The sequence below is a fragment of the Leopardus geoffroyi genome, chromosome B3, assembly GCF_018350155.1.
Source record: "Leopardus geoffroyi isolate Oge1 chromosome B3, O.geoffroyi_Oge1_pat1.0, whole genome shotgun sequence".
In the NCBI taxonomy this organism is placed as follows: domain Eukaryota; kingdom Metazoa; phylum Chordata; class Mammalia; order Carnivora; family Felidae; genus Leopardus; species Leopardus geoffroyi.
The window spans coordinates 88,400,346-88,417,776 of NC_059337.1; the positions used below are offsets into that span (position 1 = coordinate 88,400,346).

Consider the following 17,431-nt stretch of genomic DNA (forward strand, 5'->3'; position numbering starts at 1 on the left):
GTAATACAGAAGTACTATCTTGAGTACTCCTCAAGAAGAGTTTTGATGGGAGCCTTAAGGGAGACGGAAATGATTTAATACTTTGAGAAACTGACCCAAGATTGCTTTGTTACCCTGTATGGGGTTTTGCAAATTTTAGCAGCTACTTCAAGCCTATGCATTAGCTCTTGGTCATTCTCCATTTACTTCATCAGCGCTCATCCTGGCGTTACCTGTGTACCTGGAGTTTTCCTCTTTTGATTTCTCACCTCACTTTGTCAAGTTGCTTTAAAATTTTCCCTTGAATTGTGGCAAAATTAAAAGGTAAACAGTGCTGTTCATTCCCAAGCCAAAAGTCTTAGGTTTTTAGCCCCAAATCTGTGTTGTATAAGAGCTAATAACATTCTTCATCAGTGTTGTGTCTCTATTCCCCCCTTTTTATCAGTGAATCTAGCATGTTGAGTCTGAGGTAGGAACAGAAAGTAATGAGACTAAATAAAAACACCAAACTAAATCCAACTTCTCACAGCTCATATACTCAAATGGTTACTACTTACCAAAAATAGTCTCTCAGGGATGCTGTCCTGTTCTGTTGAAACTGCCATTATTTTAAATATTTTTGGAGCTCTTTCTTTGGGATTCCCTCCAAAGAATGAGAAAATAAAATTTCTATGGGTTATGGGATATTCTCCCTTTGCCCATTTCCTCTTTACGTCTTTGTATCCTCAGTTTGGTATACTTCCCATTGGTCCCTCCCACTTCCCAGTCCCACTGCTGATTGGACCCACGGCCTGGGGATATTTCAGAGAGAACTTTTGCTTGTGTTGGCTTTGAACTGAAAACTCCTAGGGAAAGAGTGAGTTGCAGACTGACCCTTGGAGCCCTGGGAGACCTTTCCTTTGAGCATTTGAGGAAGGAGACTAATTTTGAAATTCACATGTGTGCCCTCAAATCCATTTTCCCCCTGTTTTTTTGACCTATATTAAGAAATATATTTTATATCATGTCACATTACATGCCAACATAAATGTAAATAGAAGCCATTTACATGAAGTAGTACTACCCTTACTATTTTTGACGCTTTCTGGTATTTTGTGTTCATTTCTGTTCCATTTCATTTAAAAAAGTTGCTCATTAAGACTAATTTCATGCACCATGATGGTTTGCAGCCAGCAATCTGAAAAACAGTTCCCTAGAAATAAAGGTATAATTGGCTAAATTGCAAATGTGAATCACTAGAAGTTGAATGACATAAGTCAAGGATTGCTTGTAGTCAATTGGATATTTGTAATAAGTAAGAATTACCTTTGATTTCTCCTCTCCTATTTAAATTACTTTCCTCTCCTTTTTATTACTTTTGAGAAATGATGTGTTTAGATTATTTGCAAGGGTGTTTTACTGTTTGTTAGAAGAGCTACAGAAGTTTTAGGTAAGTTATTAGTAGGTCTTAAAAGAGTTGCTTTGGAGTAAAAGTTACTATGACTCACTGAAGAAGGGTGAATAGTGCCCTTTTCCTTCCTTTTATTATCTTTTTAAATTTGAAAGTTTGAATGAGATATATGTTTGAATCAGATGGAACATAAGGAAAATAATTTTTTAGAGTAAATTTCATGTAACTTTTAGTCTAAATGAAAATTTTAACCTTTAGCATTTTTAAGTTTGTAATTTTTTCCCTGGTAGTCAGTTGGTTGGCCTGTATTTTGGTCTTCTGAAAGGAAGCAATCAAGAGAAGGTCTTTGAATGTCTTCTTTAAAGATCTGTGCTTCACACTAGATGAACTCAGCCTAATTGACGCACATTTTTTTTCCAGTTTAATTTTCTGCTTTCCTAGGCTTTTTCTTCTAATGACCTTATTAGAAGGATGAACAAGCTGGAAAGAAAGATTTGGGGAATATACAACTATGAGGAAAAGAGATAGTTGACTTACTTTCAGAATATAAAAGTCAGTTTACCTCCTGACTGTACAAAAGAGAGCAGATAAAATTTTTTTTAAAGATTATTATGTATTTTTTAAAAAAGATTCTTATATTGATTTGTACAAGTTACCAAGAAAAGTTGAATTAGTTTTAGTCTCTTAAAGGTGTTCTGAACTGTGGAGACATTTTAGAAAGATTTCTATTAAATTTTTTTTTAAAAATCTATTCCTTAGAAGGTTAAAAAGAAAAAAGCTTTTGTTTTCTGGGCAATATAGTTTTGAGAGGACTGCATTCCCCCCTCAGTGACAGATAAATGAAGTACTAACATATTTTGTTATTTAATGTTAAAAAATTTTTTGTATTTGTTTTTTCCATTTTAATTGAATATGTGATATTAATTGAGGTACTGTGTTTTTTGTGGTCATAAGAAGGGAACTTTATAATGATGGTCTTTCTTTATAAATGTAAGCATGCCAGATTTCCTTACCCAAATGAGTGTTACCTTGTTCAAAGTATTTATTCCAACAGTGCTGTTGTTTTTGAAACTTTTGTTTTAGACTTGCCTTCAGAGTTGTGAGCTCTTTTTGAAGGTGAATTTGATATTCAGAAATTGCTAAAAGCCCTTTAAAGCCAAATTTATCTGGTGGGTATAAAGTTTGTAATTAGACTGGTTAAAATCATTTTCGGACAGAAGTAGAATCCTGTTTCAGCATTGAGATGCGATTTCTTGAGTGTCTCTTAAGTTAATCCAAGTACATTTCTAAAAGAGTTGTTCTAAAAATACTTTGAATAGTTGTAGAATTATTGAAATAGGTATATAACCTCTAAGATGACTGTGTTAAAAGAATCATGCTCTTTTTGACTATTGGCATATTAGTGTAAGCAACAAAAACCTCATAATTATGTTATTCCATCTGATATAGAGGTCTTTACTTTGTAATTCACTTCATACTTTTATTTTTCAGAGTTAGTATTTATAATTTATAATTAATTTATAATTTAGCCACTGATTTTCTATGTAAATGATGATGGTGGTAACATTTATAAATGACTTTTATAGGCAATTATTTGTTTATACACATGGCAAGATTATTTTTTCCTCATTGTCCTAGTCTTTGTCCTAGGCTTTGGTAGGATGGAATTACAGTCTAATATGTCTTAGGGAAACTTCGTTGGAATCTGATTGTTTTCACTTTTTAAAAGCTGCCTGGATTTCATTTGATGATAGGTCTTATAATACTTTCTTAGATAAAACAGAATTGTAATTTTTTCTTTAATTAGGCTCAAGAGGCCCAGGGAATCCTCTGGACCATCAGAATACCAATGAAAGAGGAGAATCAAGCTGTGATAGGTTAACTGATGCCCATAGAGCACCTTCTGACACTGGGTCCCTTTCACCTCCATGGGAGCAGGATCGTAGGATGATGATCCCTCCATCAGGTATGGAGAGAGTGTAATTATTTATATTTCAAAGGTAAGCAGTATATGAAACACAGAAGAATGGAAGAAAAGAGGAGTACATGTATGTCCTGTTTTATTTTATTTTATTTTATTTTATTTTATTTTATTTTATTTTTTTCAACGTTTATTTATTTTTGGGACAGAGAGAGACAGAGCATGAACGGGGGAGGGGCAGAGAGAGAGGGAGACACAGAATCGGAAACAGGCTCCAGGCTCTGAGCCATCAGCCCAGAGCCTGATGCAGGGCTCGAACTCACGGACCGCGAGATCGTGACCTGGCTGAAGTCGGACGCTTAACCGACTGCACCACCCAGGCGCCCCTGTATGTCCTGTTTTAAGAAAAACTGATACATATTGGAAAACAATAATAACACAAATTTCTAACCATAATAATTAGGGGTAATTGTTCATGTTACCGAAAGCTGCTTTGTTTCCCTCCCAACCCTCTCATGGAATATCTTTATTATTTTTATTGCTCATAGAAGTAATACATGTTTATTTTAGAAAGTCCAAACAATGAAGAAATGTGTAATTAGGAAAGTGAAAAAAATCTCCCTCATCATCTTAGCATGCTTTTCCAGGTATTTAGTTTTATATATTTTAGGGATTTTTTTTTTTTTTTGTATATGTTCATAAACATAAATAGAAAAATCCCCTCATCACTTCTGTGCAATTACACTATTCACCTTCTTGTAATTGTCTTTCTTCATTAAACGGTATACCTTAGATTAACTGCTAAAATAAATATATTTACCGGAAGAGTCACAGCAGAATATCCTGAAGGAAGGCAATAACTGCTATTCTTTTAATAGCTCTTACTCTCCCAACGAATGTATTTAAAATTTTTTAGTTTGCTAAACTTTTATTTATGCAGTGTTTCAGGGACACCTCTTATGTGAAGTGAGCTATGCCTGCTTTGTATAAATTTAAAAAAACATACTACTTCAGATTCCTTCCTGAGGAGTTGGAGAGAGTAAGAATATCATGGTAAAATAACTTTAATTCCAAGAATCAGCTCTTGCTGTATTAGTAGTGTGTATATGTTCTAAGAAATGGTGGCTCCTGCGGAGCCTGAGTGGCTCAGTTGATTGGGTGTCTGATTCTTGATTTGGGCTCGGATCATGATCCCAGGGGTGTAGGGTGTAGGATCAAGCCCCATGTCAGGCTCTGCTCTGAGTGTGGAACCTGCTTAAGACTCTCTCTCTCTCTCTCTCTCTCTCTCTCTCTCTCTCTCCCTCCCTCCCTCCCTCCCTCCCCCTCCCTCCCTCTACCTCTTTCCCCTGCTTGCACGCTCAGTCTCTCAAAAAAAAAAAAAAAGAATCTTTTAGGGGAGTGGCACAGAACATCTTTCAAAAATTCTTTCTTGACTTTAACATTCACTAAAAGTTTTGCTATGATAAAAATAAAGATAATAACCTACAGCCCCTTTCTCTAAGAACTCGATTGCAAGATTTTGGTGTATTATCGTATCGCTACATCTGTATAGAGAACTTTCCTTTGAGAATTTACAAGCTATTAATACCAAGAATCCCTGTCATATGCGCTAACTCTCCAAGTAAAATCTGGTGTAGTGGTTTTCAAAGTTGGCTTACCTTCAGAAGTAGCCTAAGAAACTTCAAGAAAATGCAGATATATCTGGGTCCCCCTTCTGATCAGACCTTTGGAACATGAACTTCAGAGGTAAGGCCTATATTTGTAAAATACTCCCTTGGAGGTTCTGAGGAATAGCTAAATCTAAAAACCACTAATCCATATAAAACCATTGCCCTTATTATATGGAAAGAGCACGCAGTCCTCCAAGAGATTAGTTGGCAGTCTTAGGTTAAAGTAGCTAGGTAGATAGCTGAGACTAGAATTCAGTATTGACTTTGTTATTGTTCATTCATAAAATTAGAAAATTTTTTACATGTCCTTTAAAAATTGCCTGAAGCCTATAATTTTAGACTTTTGGTATTATCTCATAGATCCCTAAGTCTCTTTTCATTTTGTTTCCAGTTTTTTTTCTCTTCTTTTGAAAGTTGAATAATTTCTATTGATCTGTCTTTAAGTTTACTGACTCTTCTCTCTGTCATCTCCATTCTATTAATATTTTTTAATTTAAAAAAAAATTATTTTTGTTTTTTTTTATTTTGCTATTGATATATATTAAACCTATCCAGGAAAAGTTTTATTTTATTTTATTTAAAAAATTTTTTTAATGTTTATTTCTGAGAGAGAGAGAGAGAGAGAGAGGGAGCGCGTGCGAGAGAGCGTGAGCGGGGGAGGGGCAGAGAGAGAGGGAGACACAGAATCCGAAGCCGGCTCCAGGCTCTGAGCTGTCAGCACAGAGCTTGACGCAGGGCTCGAATTCACGAACTGTGAGATCATGACCTGAGCCGATGTTGGAGGCTTAACCGACTGAGCCACCCAAATGCCCTGTGGAAAAATTTTATTTTAGATATTGTATTTTTCAGTTTTAGAATTTTCATTTTTTTAATACTTTTACTGTCTGCTGAGATTTCTTTTTATTCATTGTAAGTATTTTTTAAATGTCATAAGCATAATTTTATAGTAGCTGCTTTGAAGACGAATGATCATTCTGACATGAGGGTCATCTTTTTAGTTTAAAAAACACTCATGTTAAAAAATGGCAACTGAGGGGCGCCTGGGTGGCGCAGTTGGTTAAGCGTCCGACTTCAGCCAGGTCACGATCTCGCGGTCCGTGAATTCGAGCCCCGCGTCGGGCTCTGAGCTGATGGCTCAGAGCCTGGAGCCTGTTTCCGATTCTGTGTCTCCCTCTCTCTCTGCCCCTCCCCCGTTCATGCTCTGTCTCTCTCTGTCCTAAAAATAAACCAAAAAATAAATAAATAAATAAATAAATAAAAAATAAAAAATGGCAACTGAAATAAGTGAATTTCTGAGGAATATAGATTCTGTAGTTATCTGAGATTTTCTATAATGTAGTCCTATGAAACATGCTTTGTAAATTTCATATATTTCCTTAACATGTTAGAACTTGGCAAGAATTAAAAAAATTTTTTTTGATTTAAGACAAGTAAGCAGAAATATAAAAAATTCTATAATTCTAAGGAATCATTTGTTTTTGCACTGTTAAATACTTTGAAGAGGGGATATAGGGAGCAAATAGACACAAAAAAAATGACTTAAGCCCTAACGTATTACTAATTACATTGATTGTAAATTGTCTAACATCAGCAGTTAAAAGACAAATTGGTAGAATGAATTAAAAAACAAACCATGACTCAACTATTTGCTAAGTGCAAAACTCATTCAAATATAGTAGTATAAGTAGATAGGTTGAAAGTAAAAGGATGGGAAAAGGTAATACTATGCAAATATTAATCAGAAGACAGCAGGAGTGGTTATTATTAACATCAGATAAAGTAAACTTAAAAGCAAAGAAAATTACCAGAGACAGAAAAACATCACATAATGATAAAAAGCATCAAGAAGACATAGCAAATGCAAATGTCTATATAGCAAGCAAGAGAGCTACAAAATATGTGAAGTAAAAAGTGATAGAACTGAAAGGAGAAACGTAAATGTACCATTATAGTTGAAGGCTTCAGTATCTCTCTTTACAGTTGGTAGAACAACTAGACAATTTGGCAAGGATATACAAGAACTGAATAATACTGTTAACCAATAGGATCTAATCTACATTTATAGAATATGCCACCCAATAGCAGCAGAATATACATGCTTTCCAAGCCCCAAAGGAACATTTCCTAAGATAAATCATATCCTGGGCCATGAAACAAACAAATTGAAAATAATTGAAATTATATATGGTATTCTGTGTTTACAGTGGAATCAAACTAGAAATAACTGTTGATGCATGAACAATTTGGATAAATTTCAAGGGCACTATGTTGAATGAAAACAATCTCTGAAGGTCAGCTACTGTATAATTACATATATATCACATTTTCGAACTGACAAAATGATAGAAATGGAAAACAGATTAGGGGTTTGCCATGGGTTAGAGATAGTAAGGGAAGGTGTGTGGATGAGACTATAAAGGGTAGCATGAGGGAGATCTTTCTGGTGATGGAATAGTTCAGTATCTTGAGTGTGGTGGTGATTACACACATGTACACATGTGATAAGTTGGCATGAACTATATACTTGCATTGTATTAGTATTAGTTTCCTGGTTATTATATTGCACACTAGTTACGGAAGATTGGGGGAAATGGGCTAAAGGGTGTGTAGGACTTCTCTGTGTTATTATTATTTTTTCCCTCTGTATTATTTTTGCAGCTTTCTGGGAATCCTTATTTTAAAATCAAAAGTAAAAATGAAATCCTTTTTATTGGATACAGTACATATACAAGAAGTGCAAGTATTCTTTAGCATATAACTTGGTCTTTTCATAATTTGAGCACATTTGTATAACTAGCATTCAGATCAAGGCTGTTTTCAGTTCATTTTTCTTCATCTTAGGAACTTAGAAATCTTTTCAACTTTGCAGGAAAAAAATGTTATTGATGGGTAATATAAATAAGTTAACATTCACATATCATACAATAATTGGATTAGAATTTTAACAAGAATATGTTCTAAATAACTCACCCATTACAAGTTCATTTTTTGTTTTTGTTTTTGTTTTTAAGTTTATTTATTTTGAGAGAGAGACAGAGAAAGAGCAAGAGAGTGCAGGAGCAGGAGAGGGGCAGAGAGAGAGGGAGAGAGAGAATCCCAAGCAGGCTCCACACTCTACTTGTGGGGCCTCTTCCGGGACCTGATGCAGGGCTGGTGGTGGGGCTGGAGGCGGGCTTGACACAGGGCTTGACATGGGGCTTGGTCTCACGAACCATGAGATCATAACCTAACCTGAAATCAAGAGTTGGATTGGATGCTTAACTGACTGAGCCACTCAGGTACCCCTGTAAGTTCTTAATAAATAAGAACTTATGCAACAGAAATTTAACCAAAGTGACTTACTTGACTCAGTGCTTTGCTCCATAAGAAATGGAGCTTCATTCTTTGAGTCTCTCATTCTTGTTGCTGAAGTACAGGAGTAGAAAAGCAAAAACATGCTTTTTTAAATCTCTCTGAGTCAGAACAGCTAACATTTGATTGACCAAAGCAAGTCACATGACATAATTTAAAATCAGTGGGCAGGAAATATATTCTGCCTCTTGAAGACAAAGGTACAAGAATGGTGAAGAATTGAGATCATGAATGCGGTATATCACAGGGATTATACTTTTACAATGTGTTTTCACTTGTATAACTATATGTAAAAAATGTATTTGTATACTATAATGTCTTAGATTTTAAAATGACTCTTTAAAATTTTTTTTAAATGTTTATTTTTGAGAGAGAGAGAAAGCAGAGTGTGAGCAGGGGCAGGAGGGGCAGAGAGAGAGAGAGATAGGGAGACATAGAACTTGAAGCAGGCTTCAGGCTCTGAGCTGTCAGCACAGAGCCCGACCTGGGGCTCAAACTCACAAACTGTGAGATCATGACCTGAGCTGAAGTCGGACGCTTAACCGACTGAGCCACCCAGGTGCCCCTAAAATTACTCTTTAGAAGAAAGAAATAATGTAATTTTTTGTTTAGTTTTTCTAATAAATGGTTCCTAAGTAATTGCCTTGCTTTCTTTGCACTTGTTCTTTTTTTTTTTTTTTTTTTTTTACAAAACAAAGAGTAATAATTTAAGTGAGTTTTTAGAAAATCTTAAAATACTGTCTCTTAACTAACATTTAGCATTTACCATTATGTTTTAAGAGTCATGAATCTTAAAATATTCTTGTATCTTATATAAATTATGATTAGTGACATGTTTCAACAGTATTAGTAGCAAATAATTCAAATAAGAAAACTAATGCTGCTAGGCTTTAAATGATATCTTTTTGACCATGAGGGAACAAATCTGCAGAAACCTTGGCCTTTAGCCTTTTAAATAATTCTTGAGAATTGTACCACAAAGAAGTTATAGTTAATTTCTACTGCAGGTATTAATCAGAGTAATGATTTGTCATACATAAATGAAGCTAGTAAGAATCCAACAAGAAAGGTATTACTTATGTCTAAATTCATATAAATATTTTTGGTAGTATTTTAGCTGAGAAAAAAGAGTAAGAAAACCACAGATACTTTAATGAAACAAAGTTTTAGTTTTTTTTCATTTTTTTATTCCTTGGTTTTCTTGATTTCAGTGCTCCTTTTGATTTTAGTGCACTAATTTCAATATCCTTATACTCCTATAATTGGCCACACAGCCTCCTTTTCCATCAGGAAGAAGTAATGGAAAAGAATGAAGAATCTTAATTCTCTGCTAGAGTAGACAGATGTAAATTAAAGGAGGATTATGTCACTTCCCCTCCTTTTTTAAAGCTTTAATATTTTTAGAGTTTCTGTTAAAAGAGCAAGAAGTGTGTATGTAGCTTCTCTTATTTTTGTCATTGCTTATCTTTTACTAGTTTGGATAAGATATGTGAGGGGTAGCAAAGAGATTTAGCAGCTCTACCTTGATAGTATTATGAATTAAGTCTGGTCTTCAGCCTTGGATGTTTAAAAACATGCTTTATCTCTTGAAGGGCTGAATAAGAGATACATACGGCCAAATTGAGGATGATAGTTTTAAATTTTACCTTGAGAAACAAAAGCAGCATAAAGCCAACTTTAGATAGCATTAGAAGTGCAGGCATAGATTTTTACTTTACTGGCTCTAATTTGTAAACTTTTATGCAGATAATTGTTCTTCATGGTGAACATTCTTTTATACAAGATTCACTTGATGGAATAAGAGTTGGTCTTAAGTTAGGCCCATTTTGATCTCCTTGTTGAGATTTTGGAGTCTTCATATACTTAATAAGGTGTCCTAACAGCTTCAATGATGCCTTTATCCTCTTAGGGAATGGTATTTGCTTAAAAGTTGTTTCAGGGGCGCCTGGGTGGCGCAGTCGGTTAAGCGTCCGACTTCAGCCAGGTCACGATCTCGCGGTCCGTGAGTTCGAGCCCCGCGTCAGGCTCTGGGCTGATGGCTCAGAGCCTGGGGCCTGTTTCAGATTCTATGTCTCCCTCTCTCTCTGCCCCTCCCCCGTTCATGCTCTGTCTCTCTCTGTCCCAAAAATAAATAAACGTTGAAAAAAAAAATTAAAAAAAAAAGTTGTTTCTACATTTTTGGGCTACCCCTTGTTTTGGAGTGTATATCTCCTGTATCACTATCACTTCTTGTAATGATCCTATATAAATTCTAATGATTTGTATTGGTTGTGTTTGGTAGACAGGTTACTGCTATACATGTTTAATTAACTCTAAAAATCTTTAATTTTCCAATCTTTATGAAGAGAGTAGATTGAGGAGAGAGTAGGATGTGGGGAGAAATGTAGACGATGTTTTGAAAAATTTTGCTTTCTTTTTTTTTTTAATTTTTTATAATGTTTATCTTTATTTTTGAGACAGAGGACAGAGCATGAGCAGGGGAGAGGCAGATAGAGAGGGAAACCCAGAACTCGAAGCAGGCTCCAGGCTCTGAGCTGTCAGCTCAGAGCCCGACACGGGGCTCGAACTCGACAACTGCGAGATCATGACCCGAGCTGAAGTCGGATGCTCAACCGACTGAGCCACCCAGGTGCCCCAAAAAATCTTGCTTTCAATAAAAGCGAGAGATGAAATGGTAGCTGGGAGGGAGAGTTTTTTTTTTTTTTTTTTTTAAGATGGAAAATATTGCAACATTTATTTACTGATGGGAATAATGCAAGGTAGAAAGTGAAATTGATGATGTATGGGAGACAGTATAATTATAAAAGTGAAACACTTGAGTGGTAAACAGAAAGGATGGGATCCAGAGTGTAAGTGAGAAATTAGGAGCTAAGTCACTTTATTCATTTGAAAAAGAAGGAAGGCACAAGTAGGTACAGATGTAGAGACTGGGTAAGGGTGAGTGAAGCTGTCTAGTTCCATCAATTCTTGGTGTGGCAAGATCATTAACTTGGGATGAGCGGAGGGAGTTGTCAGAGATTTGAAGAGAGAGAAAAAGATACACAATAGCCATTTAGTAGAGTGAAGGAACTCAAACTTCACTGGAGTGTAGTACGATTACAGGGCAGTGTTGAGTATCTATTTGAAATTTATGGTCATAAATTTGAATGAGACCAGTCACTATTATGCTTTTATATGGTTTATAAATATAAAATGTTTAATTTCTCATGTAGTTACTTTGGATGCTTATTTTGCACCAGTTATTATGTTAAGTGCTTTTTATTGATTGTTCTAACACTCAGGAGTGTTACTCCTGTTTTATGGAAAAAGGAACAAAAACAAAGATAATGTAAAATCTTGCCTATTACCTTCTAAAATTGCATGTTAATATTTGCTTCAGGTGAGAGAGAGAGAGAGAGAGAGAGAGAGAGAGAGAGAGAGCATGTAAATAAAACATATAAAGAAAAAAATAGCACACTATATAAATGAGTTTATTCTACTTCCTTTCCTGGAGCCATTACTATCCTTCTTTCCCAGAGGTGACTACTCATGCATTTAGTGTGTGTAAACTTACAGACCATATATAATTTAAAAAAAAAGTTTTTTTCTATTTTATCAAGTTTTTTATTAATATTATGTTCTTGATTTCTTTCTATTTTAATATAAAGTTTATTACCTTAATTACTATATAGTATTTCTGTATATAAATATACCACAATGTATTTATCCAATGTTCTTTGATGAGCATTTAGGGTGTTTCCAGTGTTTCACTGTTAGTAACAATGCTGCAGTTAATACCCCTTGCATATATGTTATTTAGAGATGAGCTGAAGAAATGAAATTGCTGAGTAATAGGATAAGCATATTTTCCATTCCTTTCCTTTCCTTCCCTTCCCTTCCCTTCCCTTCCCTTCCCTTCCCTTCCCTTCCCTTCCCTTCCCTTCCCTTTCCTTCCTTCCTTCCTTCCTTCCTTCCTTCCTTCCTTCCTTCCTTCCTTCCTTCCTTTTCTTTGTTATTTTAGAGAGAGAGAGAGAGAGAGAGAGAGAGCGAGCATGAGTAGGAGAGGGAGGGAGAAAGAATCATTTTTTAAAATGTTTATTTATTTATTTATTTATTTATTTAATTTTTTTTTTTTTTCACCGTTTATTTATTTTTGGGACAGAGAGAGACAGAGCATGAACGGGGGAGGGGCAGAGAGAGAGGGAGACACAGAATCGGAAACAGGCTCCAGGCTTTGAGCCATCAGCCCAGAGCCCGACGCGGGGCTCAAACTCACGGACCGGGAGATCGTGACCTGGCTGAAGTCGGACGCTTAACCGACTGCGCCACCCAGAAGCCCCAAAATGTTTATTTATTTTAGAGAGAAAGAATGTGCGTGCACAAGCAGGGTAGGGGCAGAGAGAGAGGGAGAGAATCCCAAGCAGGCTCCATGCTCAGTGCAGAGGCTGTCGCAAGGCTTAATCCCAGAAACCATGGGATCATGACCTGAGCTGAAATCAAGAGTGGAAGCTCAACTGACTGAGCCACCAGGGTGCCCTGTTTTTAGTGTTAATAGATGTTGCCATATTGTCCTCAAGAGTGGCTGTACATAAAGGATTTGAGAGTACTTATTTCTCCAATACTTGATATAAAACTTTTTGAATATTTCCAGCAATAGGAGTTAAAATTATTATCTCCTTTTTATTTGTAGTTCTTTGATTAGTGAGCTTGAACATCTTTTCATGTTTATTGGTCATTTGTATTACCTGTATTTATTTGCTGCAAATTGCCTGACCCATTTTATTTCCTGCTTGCTAGCAATTCTTTTTTTTTTTTAATTTTTTTTTTTTTAATTATTTTTGAGAGAGAGAGAGAGCATGTACACAAGCAGGGGAGGAGCAGGGAGAAAGAGGATCCCAAACAGACTCCGTACTGACAGCAGAGAGCCTGATGCAGGGCTTGAACTCACCAACTGTGAGATCATGACCTGAGCTAAAGTCAGACGCTTAACTACTGAGCCACCCAGGACCCCCTTCATAGGAATTCTTAGTACATTTTGGATACTAATCTTTTGTCTTTTGCAATACTCTATTGGTTTGTTATTACGCATGCTCTTGTTATACATAAGTTTCAAATTTTCTTATGGGTAAGTTAATCCATGTTTATTTTTATGGAATTTTTGTTTTGTTTAAGGCCTGTCCCTAGATCAAAATGATATTCTCTGTTTTCTTTCTTTCAAAAATCTTAAAATTTTGTTTTAATTTTTAAGTTTTCAATTTGGGTTTGATTTCTGTTTTAGTGTTTAGTGCGAGGAATTATTTTATTCCATTGAATAGACAGTTATTTTAATATTATATATTGGTTCATCAATTTGAGATACTACTTTTATCTTAAATGTCCATATTTGCATAGATCTATTTCTTAGACATTCTTTCTATACCATTGGTCTCTTTATTCCAGACTCGTAACCTATCTGTATCAATGCTGCTATCATCTGCTTTCTGGAAATTTTGCTTTTCATTCCATTTAAATTCCTTAATTATTAGGATAAACTATTTTTTTCATGTTGTGAGTGAAGATGTTTATTGTACTTGGTTATTAGGCAGTATTAAACCTAAAAAAAAATCCCAATCCTTTATCCATCTTTATGCTTCTCTTGTTAACCAACTTGATGTTTCTCTTATGTGATAGAACCCCAGATTATTAAAATAGGTACTGAGGGAACTATCACAGTCCAAGATTTGTTATGGAATGCAAAGAGATGAACAGCATTTTTATTTAACATAGACATCTTGGGTTTTACTCAAATTCTAGTTTATGAAACTGCTTCAGAATGCTGTGTACACTTATTGACAGCCTTTATTCATTTTTTCCCCCTGATCCTTTTCCTTCTCCCATTCTTTCTTCTTAATCATGTCTTCTTTTATAAGGGTGGTAAAAAAACAAGGGTAAGCAAGCAAGCAAGGAACTATGTCTTTATTTTCTCTATTTTAGTCTCATTGGTTATAGCTTTATCATATTGCATGTGTGTATGTGTTTGTGGGCGTGTTTATGTGTGTGTGTGTGTGTGTATTTGTGTTTGAGCATAATACTCTGCTTACTTGTTCATCTGTCCTTTTCTCTCAGGGCAAGCTTCACCTCCTTGGTAACAACACCATTTCTGATTCCTCCAATCAAAATTCATTAGGCTACCACTCATATAATTTGTATACCTCTTTATTAACGCATTGACCACACTGTATTTATTTCTGTCACCATTAGACTATGAAAGCATGGACTGTATCAAAACCAGCTTTGTATCACTACTGCCACGTACACAATAGGTCTTGGTAGATTTAAGGAGTTAATTATATTGGCCAGTGGAGGGCAACATGGGTATATGATTTATAAAATAGTAAGCTTGTAGCAAAATTTTTTATTTCTGAGGTTGCTGATATTGTGGAGATGTAATTTAGAAGCAAAATAATGATATGGTATGGTATCTTGAGACTTGATTAAGAAAGAGGTGGGAAGTTTTCAGGTTTACCCATTTTTATCCCCTTGGCCAAATTCTGCCATTTAATTAATCCCATGTTTGCGGTAGAAAGGGAAAACTCCTTTTAGATCTCAGTGGTTATATTGGCCTTTCTTTTCACTGGGCTAATTCAGACTCCTAGAGACAGCTTTTTGCTAAGATTCTGAAAGGGGGAGGAAATGAGCCTGAGCCTGTCCAGATCTTTCTCTCCTAATGCACATCCTTTGACCCTTGGGAGCTCATTAAATATAATTCTATTAACTCTGGTTGATGCCAAGTGGTTTTCATGGCTTTGTGTGGGAGAGGTGTGTCAGTAAGGTCCCTTGTGGCTGAGTCAGATGAGGGGTGACCTATCCAACATTGTATGGAGTTCGCATTATGAATTGCTGCTTAGAATAGTCACGGAAGGCAATTTGCAGCTGTTTTTCCTTATCCATCTGGATAAGAGAGAGTCACATAATTCACCCCCTTTGACTTTCCTCTTATTTTTGGAGTTGGGCATATCATACCTAATGTATAAAAATCTGCCATCGCCTAGCCAAGATGAGATGGACTACTTCTATTTTTTCAAGAATGAGGAGTTCTACAAGGACCCAGGAATGATCATTTTGTTATCATAAGTGACACCTGGGGGCAAAGGTGGTTAGCTGTAGAAGCACCTGAGTCAGAGTCTGTGCCCAGATTTGTGTCTGTCTAGGTGTCCTTAATCTGAGCATTGTGAACCTTCCATTCATCTATTGAGTGAGAGATCTTCCCCTTTCATTTTGGAGGGATGCTAAATTCCAAAATATTGAAGTTACTAAAAATTTCATCCTTGATGACCTCTGAATAATACTTCTTGCTTTGGTGACTATTTCTTTTATCATCGTCTATTCTGCTAAATTTCTTGATATGCTTACAACATACTCTCTTTTTTCTTTGTCAGTAGCGATCTTCTCAGTGATGTTTTTGATATGTTGATGTATTTACTTCCTTCACTGAACTGAAACTTTCAAAATCTAGAGTAGCATATTATAATTGTGTTTACTACAAAGGTAAAGTTATTGCCTTTAGTAAATAATTTTCCTAAAATTACTTACTATTGTCTACCAAGGATATAGGTCAATTTTTAGGAAGCAAGAGAAATGTCTATATTCAATATATTAAACGTAAGTAAACTTGATTTATTTTTATATTGATGAAAATATTTTAAAAACTTATTTTCTAGGCCAACCATATCCTGATCCATCTCTTCCTCCACAAAGGCAAGACAGATTTTATTCTAATTCTGGTAGACTGTCCGGACCAGCAGAACTCAGAAGTTTTAATATGCCATCTTTGGATAAATTGGGTAAGAAATACTTTGTGTATGTGTATGTGTTTTTTAATAATGATGGCACACTAAAGAATTGGGAGCTGAAAAAAGGACTAGTAACTGCTACCTCTAATAGCTCTTTTTAAAAAAATATATTTTTTTTAATGTTTATTTATTTTTGAGAGAGAGAGAGAGAGAGAGAACAAGTGGGGAAGGGTCAGAGAGAGAGGAAGACAGAGAATCTGAAGCAGGCTCCAGGCTCTGAGCTTTCAGCAGAGAGGCCGACATGGGGGCTCAAACTCATGAACCATGAGATCATGACCTGAGCTGAAGTCGGACACTCAATGGACTTAGCCACCCAGGTGCCCCTACCTCCAATAGCTCTTAATGCCAAAATCTTTCCTGAAAACTTTCTAGTTTTATGTTTCTTGATATATTGTTTGTACCCATGGCATCTGCATATATGTTAATGGTTGGTTTGGGCACTATTGTAATGGGTCTACTATATGTACCTCTGATGGCAAATTTTCCTCTATTCCATGATTAATTATAAAAATTTTTCCAGTCCACTTACATGTATCCTGTTTTGTAATCAGGGAGGGTAAGCTAGTGTAAATGCATATGTGAAAATCCACCAGAAAAATAATTTGGATGCATGCTCTGTTGCTGGTTTAACAGGTTACCTTATTTAGTCATTTCTTACTTAGATTTAACTAACATTTACTGAGTAACCTACTATTTGTCAGGCACTCTTTTTAAAAAAAAAATTTTTTTTTAATATTTATTTATTTTTGAGAGAACACAAGCATGGGAGGGGCAGAGAGAGAAAGAGACACAGAATCCAGAGCAGGCTCCAGGCTCTGAGCTGTCAGCATAGAGCCTGACGCAGGTCTCAAACCCATGAACTGTGAGATCATGACCTGAGCCAAAGTTGGTCACTCAACCACCTGAGCCACTCAGTCTCCCCAGGCACTCTTTTCTTTAAACCACCTCACAGCAAACCACTGAAGTCGGGAAATATATATATCCAGTGTACCAGTCAAACTGTTTAATATTAAAAAAATGAAAAGTAAATAGAAAATTAAAATAAATTTATTGGTAGAAGGTTTTCTCAGCAAACGGAATTTTATTTATTGTAGAAAATCAATCTTTTTTGAATAATAAGCAAAGAAGCAGATGTATGGCCTGGATTTTCTCTTATTAGTTATAATGAAATAAATTCTAACTCTTTGGATTTTGAGATTGTTTTCCCCCATTAATTCAAGCTTAATGGAGTGAAAGTATTATGTGATTAAATATTTATTTTTAAACTAATGCTATTTAAGATTTTTTACATGTCCTTTTTTTGTTGTTA

At 35.5% G+C, this 17,431-nt stretch overlaps 1 protein-coding gene across 16 annotated transcripts in view; it reads left to right on the forward strand.

Moving 5' to 3' along the window:
• The window catches only part of MIA2 (MIA SH3 domain ER export factor 2), a 111,230-nt gene that overhangs the window by 87,358 nt on the left and 6,441 nt on the right, over positions 1-17,431 (forward strand). For all 16 annotated transcript variants that reach the window (XM_045450766.1, XM_045450771.1, XM_045450767.1 and 13 more), the window contains 2 exons: positions 3,177-3,335; positions 15,991-16,113. In XM_045450766.1, the coding sequence (XP_045306722.1) occupies positions 3,177-3,335; positions 15,991-16,113 (282 nt within the window). The remainder of the gene's footprint in view (positions 1-3,176; positions 3,336-15,990; positions 16,114-17,431) is intronic.